General features: G+C 45.2%; 1 protein-coding gene across 1 annotated transcript in view; it reads right to left on the bottom strand.

Moving 5' to 3' along the window:
* ITGB5 (integrin subunit beta 5) overlaps positions 1-15,260 on the bottom strand; it is a 108,599-nt gene that overhangs the window by 66,754 nt on the left and 26,585 nt on the right. The window contains exons 4-5 of the mRNA XM_061166979.1: positions 13,277-13,526; positions 1,886-2,054 (exon numbers count right to left, since the gene is read on the bottom strand). Of these exons, the coding sequence (XP_061022962.1) occupies positions 1,886-2,054; positions 13,277-13,526 (419 nt within the window). The remainder of the gene's footprint in view (positions 1-1,885; positions 2,055-13,276; positions 13,527-15,260) is intronic.

The raw sequence follows: 15,260 nt of genomic DNA, 5'->3' as shown, positions 1-15,260 counted from the left end.
AGCTGCCTAGTTCCAAGCAATTAAATAACTTTCCAGAGACTCCCCACAGCAGAGGGCAAGGTGGGGAATTAAAAAAAAAAAAAAAAAAAAAAACGCCAAAAGATATAAAACTGAAACACACACTAAAATGCCTCTTAGCCAACAATTCATAACCAGGCGCAGGCACTGAGTTTAAGAAATCTGTTAGCATCTCCACTGCAACACTCAAGTCTTAAAATATTGAGCTTTCAAAGGGAAGGATATTGTCATGGGTCTGGGACAACAAGGGAAGGTACTGTGGGCAAAGAACAAATCAAACAGCTTCTCACAGACCACCAAAGCTCCAGCATTCCATCACGCCATTCTGATTGCTCTAATCAAACAGAATTAATATAACTGGACAGTGCACAGGCCTGTCACTGGGTTCTTCCCCCTAAGCCTTAAAGATGACTTTCCCCTCAAAAAGAAAACCCACAATATCCCCAGGATGGGGCGATGAGAGTGATCCTGTGTTTTCCCTGCACTATTTTTTTCTGCCAAGCAGTGGATTTGGCAGAACATATCTAAAGATAGCACCCTATACAGTCAGTATTTGAATGAGAGTCAAAAACATAATTTTTCTTCCTGAGGCAAATCCATGAACTACTTTGTGACTTACTTGAAAGATTCAGAGCTGAATCTAGCTGGGTCCCATCTGCCTTTCTTGGGCTGCTATGAAGCATCAGGGGCCTCTGAATCAAGCCATTCACCTCTGGCCAGCAGCTGGGCAGGGGCCACTCTGCAGCCGTCTTAGGCAGAGGCCACTGTGAGACTTTCCTCTCCGGGGCGGCCCCAAGGACCAGTGGGGCCCCAGAATGCCAGTGGGGCTGAGAAGAGGATTGAGAAGGCTGCGCTGCTTTCTTCACATTTTCCTTTCCCCTTATCTCCCTCTGTCTACCATTTGGGGTTTTATTAATATTTCAGGAAGGACAACCATGGCTCTCTTATCATTTCGTAAAGGACTCAGAGGAGAAGTCAGTCTGTGAAGCACTTGACACAGGCTCTCTGAGGTCAGATATGCGGCCTCCCCAAACTGAATTCTAACCTCCCTACCCAGCCCTCCTCCCCCAGACATGGGTGTCCCAACCACCACCCTGCTGCTGAGCCCACTGAAACATTCAAGAAAGTTCTACCAATTATGCATAGTGTATGATGACCACTCTGGAAAAAATTCTGAAGTATGTGTTGGGATAGCAAAATTCAAGAGTGACATTTATTTTTATCTTTTGTTGATGTTATTGGGTTGTTTTGACAGTAGAAAATTATTTTAAGAATAAATTATTACCAACATTCCATTTATATATTTTGCTGAGATTGGAACCTCTCAAAGTCTGAGTTCATTTCTGACCTAAATCTATGTCCTCCCTCTGGATTCATATATTATAGAGAAACAGGAAAAAGACAAACAGAAACAAAACCAAAAATGACAAGCAATTTCTTTTTTCACTGGATTTCCCCAAGAGAGCAATCTTTAGTATTTACAAAAACTGGGTCATAAAGCTCTACAAGGTTCTATGCATATGGCTAGACTCCACCCCTTCCCTCCCCCCCCCACCCCGCCCTGCCAAAAAGAGAGGAAAAAGTCAAATACAGAGACACAGAACAGCTGTCTGCTGGCAAAGACAGCTTCCCACTGCACACAGCCACACCCTGACACAGACACACACCAGCCCCCAGGCATCCCTGCACTCCAGCTGGTTTGACGGCTGTAGATGTCCCCACGGGCCCCACTGAGCTCACCCTCTGATGCAAAGTGGATGGGAGCCCATGGGCTGGGGTGGCTCAAAATATGCAGGCAGTGCCAACGCCCACACTGGTGCCTCTCCATTGACCTCCCGTCCGCGGACGGGACCGAAGGGAAGGTTACCTTGCAGACGGCCGCCTGCAGCACCGCATCAAAGCCGCCCTCTGGGGCATCGCGGTTCCGGGACACCCTCTGCTTTCGGACTTCCTCGTTGAAGCTGTCCACTCTGTCCGTGAGAGGCAGCAGGTGGCGGAACCCAAAGGAGGGGACACAGTTTGGGAACAGCTTGTAACTAGAGAGAAAAAGGACAAGAGTCACGTTTCCTTATCTTAAAAGCTTAAACAACAACATACTCTGTGACTTGATTGAGGGCCCTGAGTGGCACCAATGAATACTCACTCAGCCACCTACCATGCGTCCCTGGAATAGGCACACTGGGGACAACAGAGCAATAACAGTTCCTACCTCCCAAACACAAGTCCTAAACGGCAGGAAAGATAGCACACACTAGGCTCTAAGTGCATGAAATGGACAAACAGGTCAAAAGAAGCAGAGGTAACAATGGGCTTCTGCAGTCTGAGAAAGATGCCACAGAGGAGCCCTGACATGTGCCTTGAAGAGGCAAGGGCCTGGAGCACAGGCATCATAGCTTCAGCAGTGCCTGAGGAAGGGAGGGGGTGCTCTTTGGGGCTGACGAAGGCGGGCAGTGTCAAGGGATGGCAGAGTGACTTTACAAAACCAGCTTCTCACATCCACTTTGCTGCTGTCGCATGATAAAAGATCACATAAATCTCTCCTGTCAACCCAGAGACAACCAGGACACACTGGCACATGAGCAAACACGAAATGCAATAGGAATGAAAACGTTCTTCCTGCTTCCTCATTTATTTATAAATATTGGAATGATAAACTATCAGCTCTCCCAGATGCATGCAAAGAGAAATCATTTAGAAGCAAATCATCTTCAAATGGAATATTCTATCTGGAAATTTGGAAAGAGGGAAGTATCACATCTCAATAGAAGGTTAATGCCATATCTCTCTCCTGAGTATTCATTGGAAGGACTGATGCTGAAGCTCCACTACTTTAGCCACCTGGTGGGAAGAGCCGTCTTGTGGGAAAGGACCCTGATGCTGGGAAAGATAGAGAGCAGAAGGAGAAAGGGGCAATAGAGGATGAGATGGCTGGATGGCATCACTGACCCAATGGACATGAGTCTGAGCCAATTCCAGGAGACGGTGAAGGACAGGGAAGCCTGGCGTCCTACAGTCCACGGGACTGCAGAGTCAGACATGACTTAGTGACTGAACAATAACAAAAAACAACTCTCCTGACTGTTGGGTGTTCTCATCTTCAGTCCACAGTAGAGATCCCAAGTGGCAGCATTCCTGGAGGAAGTCAGATCCCAACCATAGCTGCAGGAGTGTGAGTTGGGCATACAGCCAGCAGAATAGGGTGAGAGGCCTGACACTGCTTCCAGGAAGGCTCACGAGGTACAGGGGGAGAGGGAAGAGTGAACACAAGGCCCTGTGGCAGAAGCGAGCCTAAGGGCGGAGGGCGGCCAGCAAGACTGTAGGGCTGGGAGTCAGAGCAAAGATGGGCAGTGAGGCAGCTGGGGGGCCAGCTGGACAGACTGAAGGTCTGTGGCCATGCTAAGGAAGCCTCTCAGAACAAAGATGAAAACCAAACTTAACAGACAGGCACAAGGGGATGCCTTCATAACCCAATCCAAGCCATGTGCATGGGAAGGGAAGCAGGCTTAGGACCTAGTAGCTCCTGCCTAACTGCACATGGAAGGGCAGCCAGGGCAGATCTGAGAGGCTCCCCTCCTCCATAAGAGGCAACCCTGGGCTTTCTAAGAGGCTACGCCACTCCTCTCAGGTCCTTCAGTATCTGCTCCATCAGTTACCAGCTGCAAGCCAGCTGTGGATGGTCAACCCCACTGCCATAACGGCTGTGGTGCCTCCCGGATGAGGAGAACCATCAGAGGCTGTCCCTGTTTGCCTTGCCTTTGTTTCACTTCTTCTTCCTTCCACCTAAATCTTTCCCCACCCCTTGTGCTTGCACAGATCAAGCTTGTCTATAACCCATGACTCCAGGCCGTCCAAACTTTCTATTCCCATTCTCAGCTGGCCATAAAGAGAAAGGTCACGGAAATTGTATTCCCAGATGGAAATAGGAAGTGAGCTGAGAAACAGGAAGTGAGTCCCATCGTGGTGCTCTGACAAATAGAGGGACCCAGGAGGAAAAAAATGTACACAGACTCTTCCTCACCCTTGGAGCAACTTCACCCTGTGCTGTGCTAGCCCATGGTTGCAGACTACAGGTATTTACTGTTTTGGCTGATGGGGTTGGTTGAGGAAGGGAAGAACAGAACAGCAACTGCTGTTCAATGAGAAAACCAGAAAAGCTCAGCTAAATCAGCATTTTTTACCTTTTCCTTCCCTTCCTGCAAAGGACAGTTAAATAGGTACATTTTTACTGTGGAGAATTACTATTAATAATCAGGAACTAGAAAATGCATTTACCAGAGAGAAGCCTTCACTGCAGAGAACTTTACTACAACCAAACCAGAGGCACCTCTTAGAGAGGAAAACAGCATTGTCACACAGGCTCTGTTGAATGTCTCTGCAGTCACTCGAAAAGAATGTCACCTGTGACTAGCTATTTTCCCCCGGGAGAGCTGACTGAGTGACCTGAAGATCTGGGTGTTTGATGGTCTTGTGTCAGGAAGCCCGCCCACCCCCCAACCTGTGTCTGTGCTGTAGGACCCCAGTTTAGGGCCTACCAAATCTTTACTAAATTAAGGATTATGAACCAGGAAGTGAATAAAATATATATGCTTAAAGAGCCTGGGGGCGCATGTGTGTATAAAAAGTGAATCCCCTTTGAAGACACTGCTGCTAAGTCGCTTCAGTCGCGTCCGACTCTGTACGACCCCATAGATGGCAGCCCACCAAGCTCCCCCGTCCCAGATACTAGATCTAGGCAAATCCAGAAAACAGCCTAGTGCTTCAGAACAATAATACTGTGGACCATGGAGCTGACAGAGAAAGACCTTCTCTCTTCTTCTAAACAAAGAGAACTGCTGTGTAAAAATCTAATCTTGAAAAATGTTAATATGTAGCCAAGACTGAAAGCTTCGCAGGGAAATCCCAGGTGCCAGGAACTGAGAAGAAAGCACTGCACAAGTGAATGGACTTGAGTAGGTGGGAGGTAGTGAGCAGAAAAAGTAGTGAGCAGGGATCTCAAGGCAAAGGGGCCCTCTGCCGCCCTCCACCCCCACCACGGCATGTTGTCAGACAGGCTGGGACCTGGGCCCCTTCGTTGCAGTGCTGCAATGCTTGCACCTGGACACAGCTCTCCTCAAGCAACAAAATACAAAGAAACTGTGCAAGACTGAGTGCATGTGCAGCTGGGGCAGATTCTCGACAAAAGATACAAAGAGACCAAAAAACCCATCTGCCACTTTTAAAGAGCCTGGAGTAAAAAGCAGAGGTCAGGAGCAAAAGCAGGGTACTGCACATGCCCCCTTGCAGGTAATACCACTGAAGGGGTGGGCAGACCACCTAAGCCCCACCTCCAGCCCTGACCCCTGGATACTCCCCTACCCTCACCCCATATAAAGAACAAGCTCACCACCACCCCTTCAGAGTAGGGGGTGGGGGGTGGGGGTGGAACGGGAAGCAAGCGAGCAAGAGAACCTGTTGATCATTCTTACTTGCCCCTGCTACAGCAGAGACCTCAATAAAGCCTTGCCTGAATTTCTCGTCTGGCCTCTGATTAATTTCTATTGCTTAAGGGGACCTGACAGAGAATCTGGGGCTTGGGGCCAGGTTCTATCAGGGATGATAGACTTCAGCCACGCAGGGTCAAGCACTGGAACAGGGTTCTCTGCATAAAGTTGTGGGCCACAAAGAGATGCCCTTGTCACTAAAATCAAAACCAGAAAAATTCCAGCCCCTGGCTTGGGAGAGAAGCAAGGAAGATGCACTCCAGGCCCAGGGCGAGATGAATCACCCACAAAGACTGTAACTCCAGTCCTGAAAAAGTCAGAATTCATTACTTTTACAAGGAAGGAACCCCCTGCTGAGAAACAAAACAGGAGAACTAGTCCCACAGTGAGACTTGGAGGATCCTGGAAGCAGGGAACAAAAAACCACCCTGCAGGGAAGTCAGCATACCTGGGACACACGATCCCCTGACGGAAAACAACCTCTTCTGTAGAGGAGCTAATGAAAACGTTACAGACCCTATGAGAAATAAACCACCATGAAGGCATGTCAGCAAATGCAACCAACTGAAGGATCTCCAAGAAACAGATAGCAAAATGATCCAAAGCACTTTAAAACAAACATATTTAAAACACTGAGGAGGAGAAGGAATAAAAACCAAAGATTAGAATGGGATATTACTAGGGGGAAAAAAAAAATCAGAAGGTTATGAAAAAACAGTATAAAAAAACAGAAGTCTGAAAAAAAGAACCAAAAAATACTGTCACTCAAATTCAAAAATGAAACTTTGGTGCATGGATTTAAAAACTAAAGAGCAAGGCACTGGCACAAAAACAGAAATATAAATCAATGGAAAAGCATAAAAAGCCCAGAAATAAGCCCATGCACCTAAGGTCAATTAATCTACAACAAAAGAGGCAAGACTATACATGAAGAAAAGACATTCTCTTCAATAAACGGTGCTGGGAAAACTGGATGGCAATGTGTGAAAAAAAGAAATTAGAACATTCTTTAACTCCACACACAAAAATAAGCTCAAAAGGGATTAAAGGTCTAAATATAAGACCAGACACCATAAAATTCTTAAAGGAAAACATAGGCAGAACACTCTTTGACATAAATTGCAGCAATATCTTTTTCGAGCTGTCTCCCAGATTAATGGAAATAAAAACAAAAATAAACAAATGGGACCCAATTAAACTCAAAAGCTTTTTTTGCACAGCAAAGGAAACCATAAATAAAATGAAAAGTCAACCCACAGATTGGGAGAAAATATTTGCAAATGATGTGACCAACAAGGGATTAGTTTCAAAATTTACAAACAGCTCATGTGGCTCAATATAAGACAACAAACAGTTCAATCAAAAAATGAGAAGACCTTGGGGCTTTCCTGGTGGCTTGGTGGTAAAGAATCTGCCAGCCAATGCAGGAGACTCGAGTTTGATCCCTGGTCTGGGAAGATCCCACAGGCCTTGGAGAAACTAAGCCTCTATGCCACAACTACTAAGCCCGTGCTCTAGAGCCTGGGAGCCAAAACTACCAAGCCCAAGTGCTGCAAGTGCTGAAGCCCGCATTCCACAACAAAAGAAGCCTGCACACCACAACTAGAGAAAAGCCAAAGTAGCAATGAAGACCCAGCATAGCCAATAAATTAAAAAAAAAAAAAGAAGACCTAAACAGCCATTTCTCCAAAGAAGACATACAGACGGCCAAGAGACAGCACATGAAAAGATGCTCAACATCATTAATTATTAGAGAAATGCAAATGAAAACTACAATGAGATAATGAGATATTACCTCACACCAGTCAGAATGGCCATCATCAAAAAATCTACAAACAATAAATGCTGCAGAGGATGTAGAGAAAAGACAACCCCCCTACACTATTGATGGGAATATAAATTGGTACAGCCACTATGAAGAATGGTATGAAGGTTCCTTAAGAAACTAAAAATAGAAATACTATGTGCTGTGTTGTGCTGAGTCACTCAGTCATATCCCACTCTTTACGACCCCAAGAACTGTAGCCCACCAGGCTCCTCTGTCTATGGGGATTCTCCAGGCAAGAATACTGGAGAGGGCTGCCATGCCCTATGACCCAGCAATCCCACTCCTACGCATAATCCAGAGAAAACACGGTTTGAAAGGATGAAGGCATCCCCATGTGCACTGCAGCACTGATTACAATAACCAAGACATGGAAGCAATCCATACGTCCATTAACAGATGCGTGGTACATCTATATAATGGAATATTACTCAGCCATTAAAAAGATGGAATAATGCCATTTGCAGCCATATGAATGGACCTGGAGATTATCACACTAAGTGAAGTAAGACAGAGAAAGACAAATTGCATATGCGATGGCACATATGTGGAATCTAAAAAAAACACATACAAATGAACTTACTTAAAAAACGGAAACAGACTCACACAGACTTAAGAGTAGGAGCTTACGGTTCCAGGGAAGAGGAGAGGGGGGCAGAAGATAGATTGGGAGTTTGGGACTGACGTGTACACACCGCTCTATTTAAAACAGACAACCAACAAGGACCTACTAGACAGCACAGGGAATGCTGCTCAATACTCTGTAATAACCTAAATGGGAAAAGAACTTGAAAAAGAATAGACACATGTACAGATACAACTGAAGCACTTTTCTGCACACCTGACTAACACTGTTACCCAGCTATACTCCAGCATAAAATAAAGATTTTTTTAAATTGAAGAACAAAATGGGAAACTGGAAGAAATTTTCTATTTTGCAGCTAAAGGAAAGAAAGATAGAAATTATGGAAGAAAAATTAAGAAACATGTTTTGAATGAAAGGTTCCAACACACACCTAGTAGTGTTTGTTAGAAAGCAAACGAAGAGAATCAGAGAAGGAATCAGATGTCCGAAAATTTTCAAGAAGAGACCTGTATTCTCGAATTAAACAAGCAGAGCAAACTCTGTACAATGCAAATAAAAGTACTAAATCCAGCTAGCCACACTGGAGTGCCTATCAGCATAGGACATGAAAAAACAGGGAAATATTAAAAATTACCAGAGAGAAGGAAAACGATTAGATGGACAGCAGACTTCTCACCAGCCACAGAACATGCCAGAAGACAATAAAATAATACCTCTGAGGTGGTAAAGGAGTACCATGACCTCTTGGAAGAAATACAAAGGGTTAAAGAAAAAATAAAAACGATGAAAGACAAAATGTGTTATCTCATTTGCAAAGATTTTTACATATGTACTTCCACTTTTTTTGTGTGGGGGTGAGAACATTTAACAACTCTTCACAACTTTCAAATATACAATTATATATTTAAAATACAGTATTGTTGACTATCACCACCACACTGTATATTAAAGTTCCAGAATGTATTCATCTTATAACTGGAAGTCTGCACCCTTTGACCAACTTCTCCCCCTTTCCCCCACCCCCAACCCCCCAGCCTCTGGCAACCACCACTCTATAGTCTGTTTCTATGAGCTGCTTCTATACTTCTAACAAAAGAAAAAGGTTCAGAACCAGAAATACCAGGCTGGATTAATCCATCAAATCCTGTATCAGTGAATATGATGTGACTTTTCCCAAGGACACTATTCCTATTACCCAGAATAGAATAGGAATACAGTATTCCTAGTACCCAGAGCTGCTGATTAAATTCAGCAGCTCTGATTAAAGAATTAAACAGTTCTTTAATCTGATGATTAAACTATTTTTTGTTTTTTCTTCTTATGGCAGCCCTAGTACTACTTACTTCAGTTCTGGCATTTCTGGTTCATTCTAAGATGGGAGAAGATAAGTCTAGGATTTTGATCCTTTGGCAGAAACATCTGGAGCAGGAGGAGGGACACACCTTAGGAAAGCCCCATGAGAAACTGGTTCTCTTCGGAGATGTCCTGCAAAGGTGGTCAGATCGTTCCTTCTGATTCCTATCTCCCCAGAACTTTCCAGGGGCTACTATTGCTGTTTCCATCATCACAGGAGAAAAACCTAGCAGAACGTCCCACTGAGGGAAAACACTTTGTGATTTTCTTTCCACGTGAGTGGAAGGAGAACAGACAAGGATCCCAGACAGCATCTACAGAGCCAAGCACAGAACTCAAGATGAGACAGGGAGACAAGAGTACAGCCATTCTGGGACAGAACTGAGCGAAAGGCCTTGAGCATGTGGGCTTCACAGGCCAGAAGAACAGCACCTAAAAGCTTGGGCTTCTGAGACAACAACTAAAGACCCACGGGCGTAAAAGATGAGCTCCATCTCTGTTCCACTGATTGTCTGTACATGGTTTCCAAAAGACAAAAGTGGAACCATAAATCTACCACCTAGCAGAATTGCCAAACTCCCAGTTCCCCGAAAGATATAGATAAAAGCTTGACACACATTCCTAAGTTGTTTTTACAGGAAGCAGGCCCGCCCCGCCCCCACCAGCTGAAAACTGCTGACTGCAGGCACACAGACCCCAAACAGCTTGTAAAACCAGAAGGGTGATGATCCTTAAAACTTCACCCTGATGCCAACCAATCTAAGAACTGACCACAAGCTCATCAGGCAAACCACAGTCCCCCTTCCCCCACACTGCCTTTAAAACCCCTTCTCAGAAAGTCTTTGGGGAACTGACATTCTTTTCCACCTTCTCTCTTATGCACAAGCTATCCTTTCAATAAAAAGCTCTGCTTGTCTAAGACTCTTATGGGAGTAATGTTTGTTTCTACGGCACTGCTATCCAAGAATCGAGAGAGGGCCGGGTAACAGAACCAGTGAATGAGACCAGCTGGGAGACAAGACGGAGTGGTAGGGACTGTGGCAGCCAATAATAGGTGAAACCAGCCTGGCTTTACCAGACCTCCTAGTTTTTGGAGAAAACCTAGAAATCCTTGCCATTCTTTGTCAAATCTTTTATTTTTAACTGTTGGTAACTAATCCGCAGCGCCATTAACACTTAGGAAAGCAAACAAAGCCCATGTAGAGGCTGGATCAAGGGCAGAAACAGCCTGCCTACATCCTCTTGCCCTGCTCTCCCTCAGAGGTGGTGGGAGATCTCCGAGGACACCCAGGAGACAGCGGAGTCCACTGCCTGGACACAGGAGATCTCTCTCAGCCTGCTCACTGATTCAGGGAGCAACTCCCTCAAGTGCTGCCCAGCTTAGGCAGGAGGGCTCTGCCTAGCTCAGACCTGCTGTTTCCTTTCAAACCCCCATTCTTTCACCGGATTTCCTGTCTCCCAAGCAGCCTGTCAGTGTGCCTGTACTCACTGTCAAAACTTCTACTGTCTGCAGTTGGTTCTGCCTTCTAGGGCTTGGAGAAGCAGCTCTGAATGAGAGTGTAATAACCTTGAATACTCAATGCTGAGGGCCCCGAGCCAGCCCTTCATCCTCTGCCAGCTTCCAATCTAGCATCTGACAGTTCGCCGATGGTCCCTGGAAAAAAATCGAAGTACAGACACGCCCTGCCTGTCCGGAGACAAGGCCCAGCCAGAGGGCAGAGAGGAAAAGCAACAGAAAGAATCACCATTCTGGATGAATTGCAAAAAACTTTTGATTAAAATGCTGTTGCTCCTGGTAAGTAACAGAAGTCCAACAAAAAGACATGGTGCAGGGGACTTGGGGAGAGGACCAAAGTAACAATAACACCACAGCCACCAGTGGCCAGGAGGAAGCTAAACCTCTCAAATGAGGACACCCAGTACCTCTTCGTGGTTAAGGCGCTCAGAATCTCATCTGTATCTAAAATTTGTTCTTATTGTTTTCTCCACCATTGTGTTATTGCAATCCCTGGAGAACATTTAAGTTAGCTTCTAGAAGAGTGTACACAATACCAGCATAACTATCACCTCACCCCCTCCCCCACCCAGCCCAAACCAGACCTGGCAACTGCTGAGACTGCCAACCGGGAGCCAAGAGGACAGACAGGCTCAGGGGCTTAATTAAGAGCAGCCCTCTTCCCTTCAGGGAAAGTCAAGGAGACAAAGAATCAAAAATGACATCACAAGATGCCTGAATCCCTGAGTCACCCCTTGAAGAAGAGCTGCAACAGAAAGCAGCTCTCCTGAGATTCTATATGAGCAAGAAATAAACTTTCATTGTGTTGAGCCACTAAGATCTGGGGATTGATTGCTTATTACTGTAGTATAGATAGCATGACCCTTAGGCAAGTGCCCTGAAGGCTGGGTGGTTCGGGAATGGGTATTATCACTGAAATTCAAGTAAATCAACTGTGTGGTGGTGTGATTTGGACGGGAAAAAATAAGCATTAATGGAAACAGACTCTGGAAGGAGTTCATCTTGATTCAAATTCCAAGTCTGGATAGATAGTGCCAGTCCCTCAGTCATGTCCGACTCTGTGCAACCCCATGGACTACATCGCACCAGGCTCCTCTGTCCATGGGATTCTCCAGCAAGAATACTGGAGTGGGTTGCCATTCCCTTCTCCAGGGGATCTTCCTGACCTAGGGATTGAACCCGGGTCTGCAGGAAGATTCTTTATTGGTTGAGCCACCAGGGAAGCCCCTTACTATTTGTATAATCTTGGGTAAGTTATTCTTTTTAAGCCTCATTTTCCTTATCTTAAAACTACAGCTCACTTCTACTTTAGAAACCTCAAAAGAGTGCTAGGAAATTTAAATGAGACAATCCATATAAGGTATGAAGTGCAGTGGGTGCCTGACACTTAGTAAGAACTTAAATCTTACCTATTCCTCATCTAGTAACTCTTTTGGGGCCTCATAGGCCAAATCCTAACCAAAGCTGAATATAGAGAAGAGATAAGAAAAAGTCGAAGGTTATCTATCACTCATTGTTGTCACACCACATAGTCTTGCCATCTGAACAAACCCACCTCACAAAGTTAGTGTTAGGGGAGTTGGAGGAAGAGATCCTCTACCTCCAATACACAAATAAATGTACCAGGGCGGAAACGTATTCATCAACTCATTTATCTCCTCTACTGCGCACAGCAAAACTAGCTCCCAGCCTCCCTGTAGAACCCAGTGCTGTAGAACCGAACGTAGGAGCAGAGGCCACTCTGTTCTGGTCCATAGTATCCTCCTAGAAGCAATCCTCGAGGCATGATAACCTTACAAGCCACACATGAACCAATGGAGCCTGGGTCCCAAGTCACTGCTTAGAGGACAGGTGTCCACTGATCAGGAGACCCATTTGCCCTTAGGTGAGTTCAGAAAATAAACTTTCATCAAGCTTGAGTCACTACATAATTTTTCAGATTTGTTCACTGCGGTAGTTAGAAACTGCCGTTCTCTAATAATGTGTCAAATCTTTTCTAATTCAAGTACTTATGTCGGAAAAAAAAAAAAAAATCACACTTATAAAGGCCAGGGTTTTCATTTTGTTTTGTCAAGGTAAGTTATAGTTATTTATATAAACAACAGGAACAGACTTTCAATTCACTTATTCCAAACATCTGAGTTACTCTAAACAAGGGGAAAGTTTAAATTATTCTGCCTGCTCCCAATTATCGGGGTCCATCACCTCCTGAGAATACTCTCTAAAATCTACTAACGTAGAAAACAGTGCTGTGTCGGGCAGGCAGGAAAACAAATGAGCTATATCATCACTGTAGCGTTACACAGCCTTGTAACAACTTCTTTCTTCTCAAGCAGAGGGAGAACGGAGCCAGAACATCCGTCAGCAAATTTAACACCTCAGCCAGGTTCCCTCCCCCACCCAGATATGACCTCCCTAGGCCTTTCTTTAAGCTCAGTCTTCCTGCTGAACCATTCCTCCATCCTTAAATACCCAAGAGAAGGGCAGTTGTCACTCACCCAATGCATGGATTGGTCTGGTACCTCGGCGCTGTGTAGGAGAAAGGAGAGATGTTCTTGTCTACAAAAGACCCAAACCCCAAGCGGAAGTTGCTGGTGAGCTTCCTCATCTCCTCGGCTAGCTTGGTGCCGAGGCTCCGGATGTTGTCCAGGTCATCCTTCATGGACAGAGAGAGGTCCATCAGGTAGTACAAGTCCACGGGATAATCCTCCACCTGTCGAACCTGCAGCTGGAACGTAGTCTTGTCACCTGTGCCAACCGAGAGACCATGCATGTTAGAGGTCATACAGTTTACTGGGGCAGAAGGGATGGGTTTTGCTTTCAAAGCCGGTCCACCCGCAACTTTTCTTTAGTGATCATGTGCCTCTTGGAAGACATCTTTTTCCTAGAAGCAGAGTGACTGATGGAATACGGGTGCTAAGGATGCAGCTCTAGGTTCTCCTTTCACACACATGGGGTCTTTGCAACCCCATGGACCACAGCCTACCAGGCTCCTCCATCCATGGGATTTTCCAGGCAAGAGTATTGGAATGAATTGCCATTTCCTTCTCCAGGGGATCTTTGCCACCCAGGCATCGAACCCAGGTCTCCCTCATTGCAGGCAGACGCTTTACCATCTAAGCCACTAGGGAAGCCACTCCTTTCACACACAGGGCTCAGCAATTTCTTTTTTTTGGGCTCAGCAATTTTTAAGGAAACTCTTTAAGAATGAGTCTCCTTAGCAGTGTTCTGTTTTCGCAGCAAAAACGACTTTAGGTAATTGGTGGATAGTGAGCCAGACAATTCCATGGACACAAACTGGGTAAAAGTAGTCCACCCACCACATACCAACTTCAGAGAAAGGACTGACCAAGATGGGAGTATGGCCAGGAGACTATAAAGGTGTGTGTGAAACAGAAAACAGGAAAGGAATTAACAAAAGAAGGGTACAGATACAAAAACTGAGGTGGCAAGGGAGAGGAGAAGGCCAGGGGGAGTGGGAAAACAAAGATGGTTACTTAAAATATCCCCACAAGGGCAAAAATGTTTACACTTATACTGTGTCACCTATTTCTATCTCTCTAGCCATCTATCAAACAATAGTATTTAGTTCTAGGGCATATTTGACATTGCAGACACAAATCATTATCATAAATTATTTGTATAAATATGAGAATATTACAAATTTTAGCACCATCAAAAGGAAAAGAAAAAAGAAATACTATTAGATTTATCTATAAGAGAGAAAACAGTTTTTGGTTCTATAAGAAGACAGTCAACAGACAAAGGAAAAAGAAATTGATTCAGAGGAAAAGAACAAAGAGAAAAAGGCAGTGTCTGGGAGGCGTGGCCTCTGCAAGCTTGCCCCACCGGCTATGCAGAAAGGCCCAAGTCAGCACAGTAACTGGGGGATGCATGTCAGGACAATGATCCTTCATCATTTCATAACCTCTAAAAACACACTGTTCAGACATTATTTCAAGAAGTAAATCCTACCAGGTGATTCTATCTACCATCACGATTATTAGCCTCCCAGAGACACCAAGAGATGTCTTTGAACTCTTTGCGTAGAACTGTCCACACACATTTGAAATGTGGATTTACTTTCTTGTGTTCAGAGGTGCAATGTCAAAGGTGACTTTGCTCCACGTGAGGGTCCACGCCTCATTTGCCGGTAGAGACATTTCAGAGAAACCAATCTTTCACCTCCAGCTGACAACCAGTGGGTTTAAGCCTTCTTGAACTTGCAGGATAGGAGACCCAGTGGTCTGTGCTCCCTCCCCTCCTCCCATCCCAGACGAGGCATACTTCATCAATTAGACCGTGAAGAATCTAAGAACCCAAAGATTTTAGTCCAAATTCCAGCTTTGCCCCTTAACTAGGGATGCCAACAAAATCTCCATTTCCTTAACTGTAAAATGGCAATAACAGCACCCAGCGTTAAGTCTATGAAGCACTCGTGTGGGAAGGAGAGTCTTGTAAGCAGTGAAGGCCTGCCCAAAT

Source organism: Dama dama, chromosome 19 (assembly GCF_033118175.1).
Source record: "Dama dama isolate Ldn47 chromosome 19, ASM3311817v1, whole genome shotgun sequence".
Lineage (NCBI taxonomy): Eukaryota > Metazoa > Chordata > Mammalia > Artiodactyla > Cervidae > Dama > Dama dama.
This window is presented reverse-complemented; position numbering and strand designations above follow the sequence as displayed.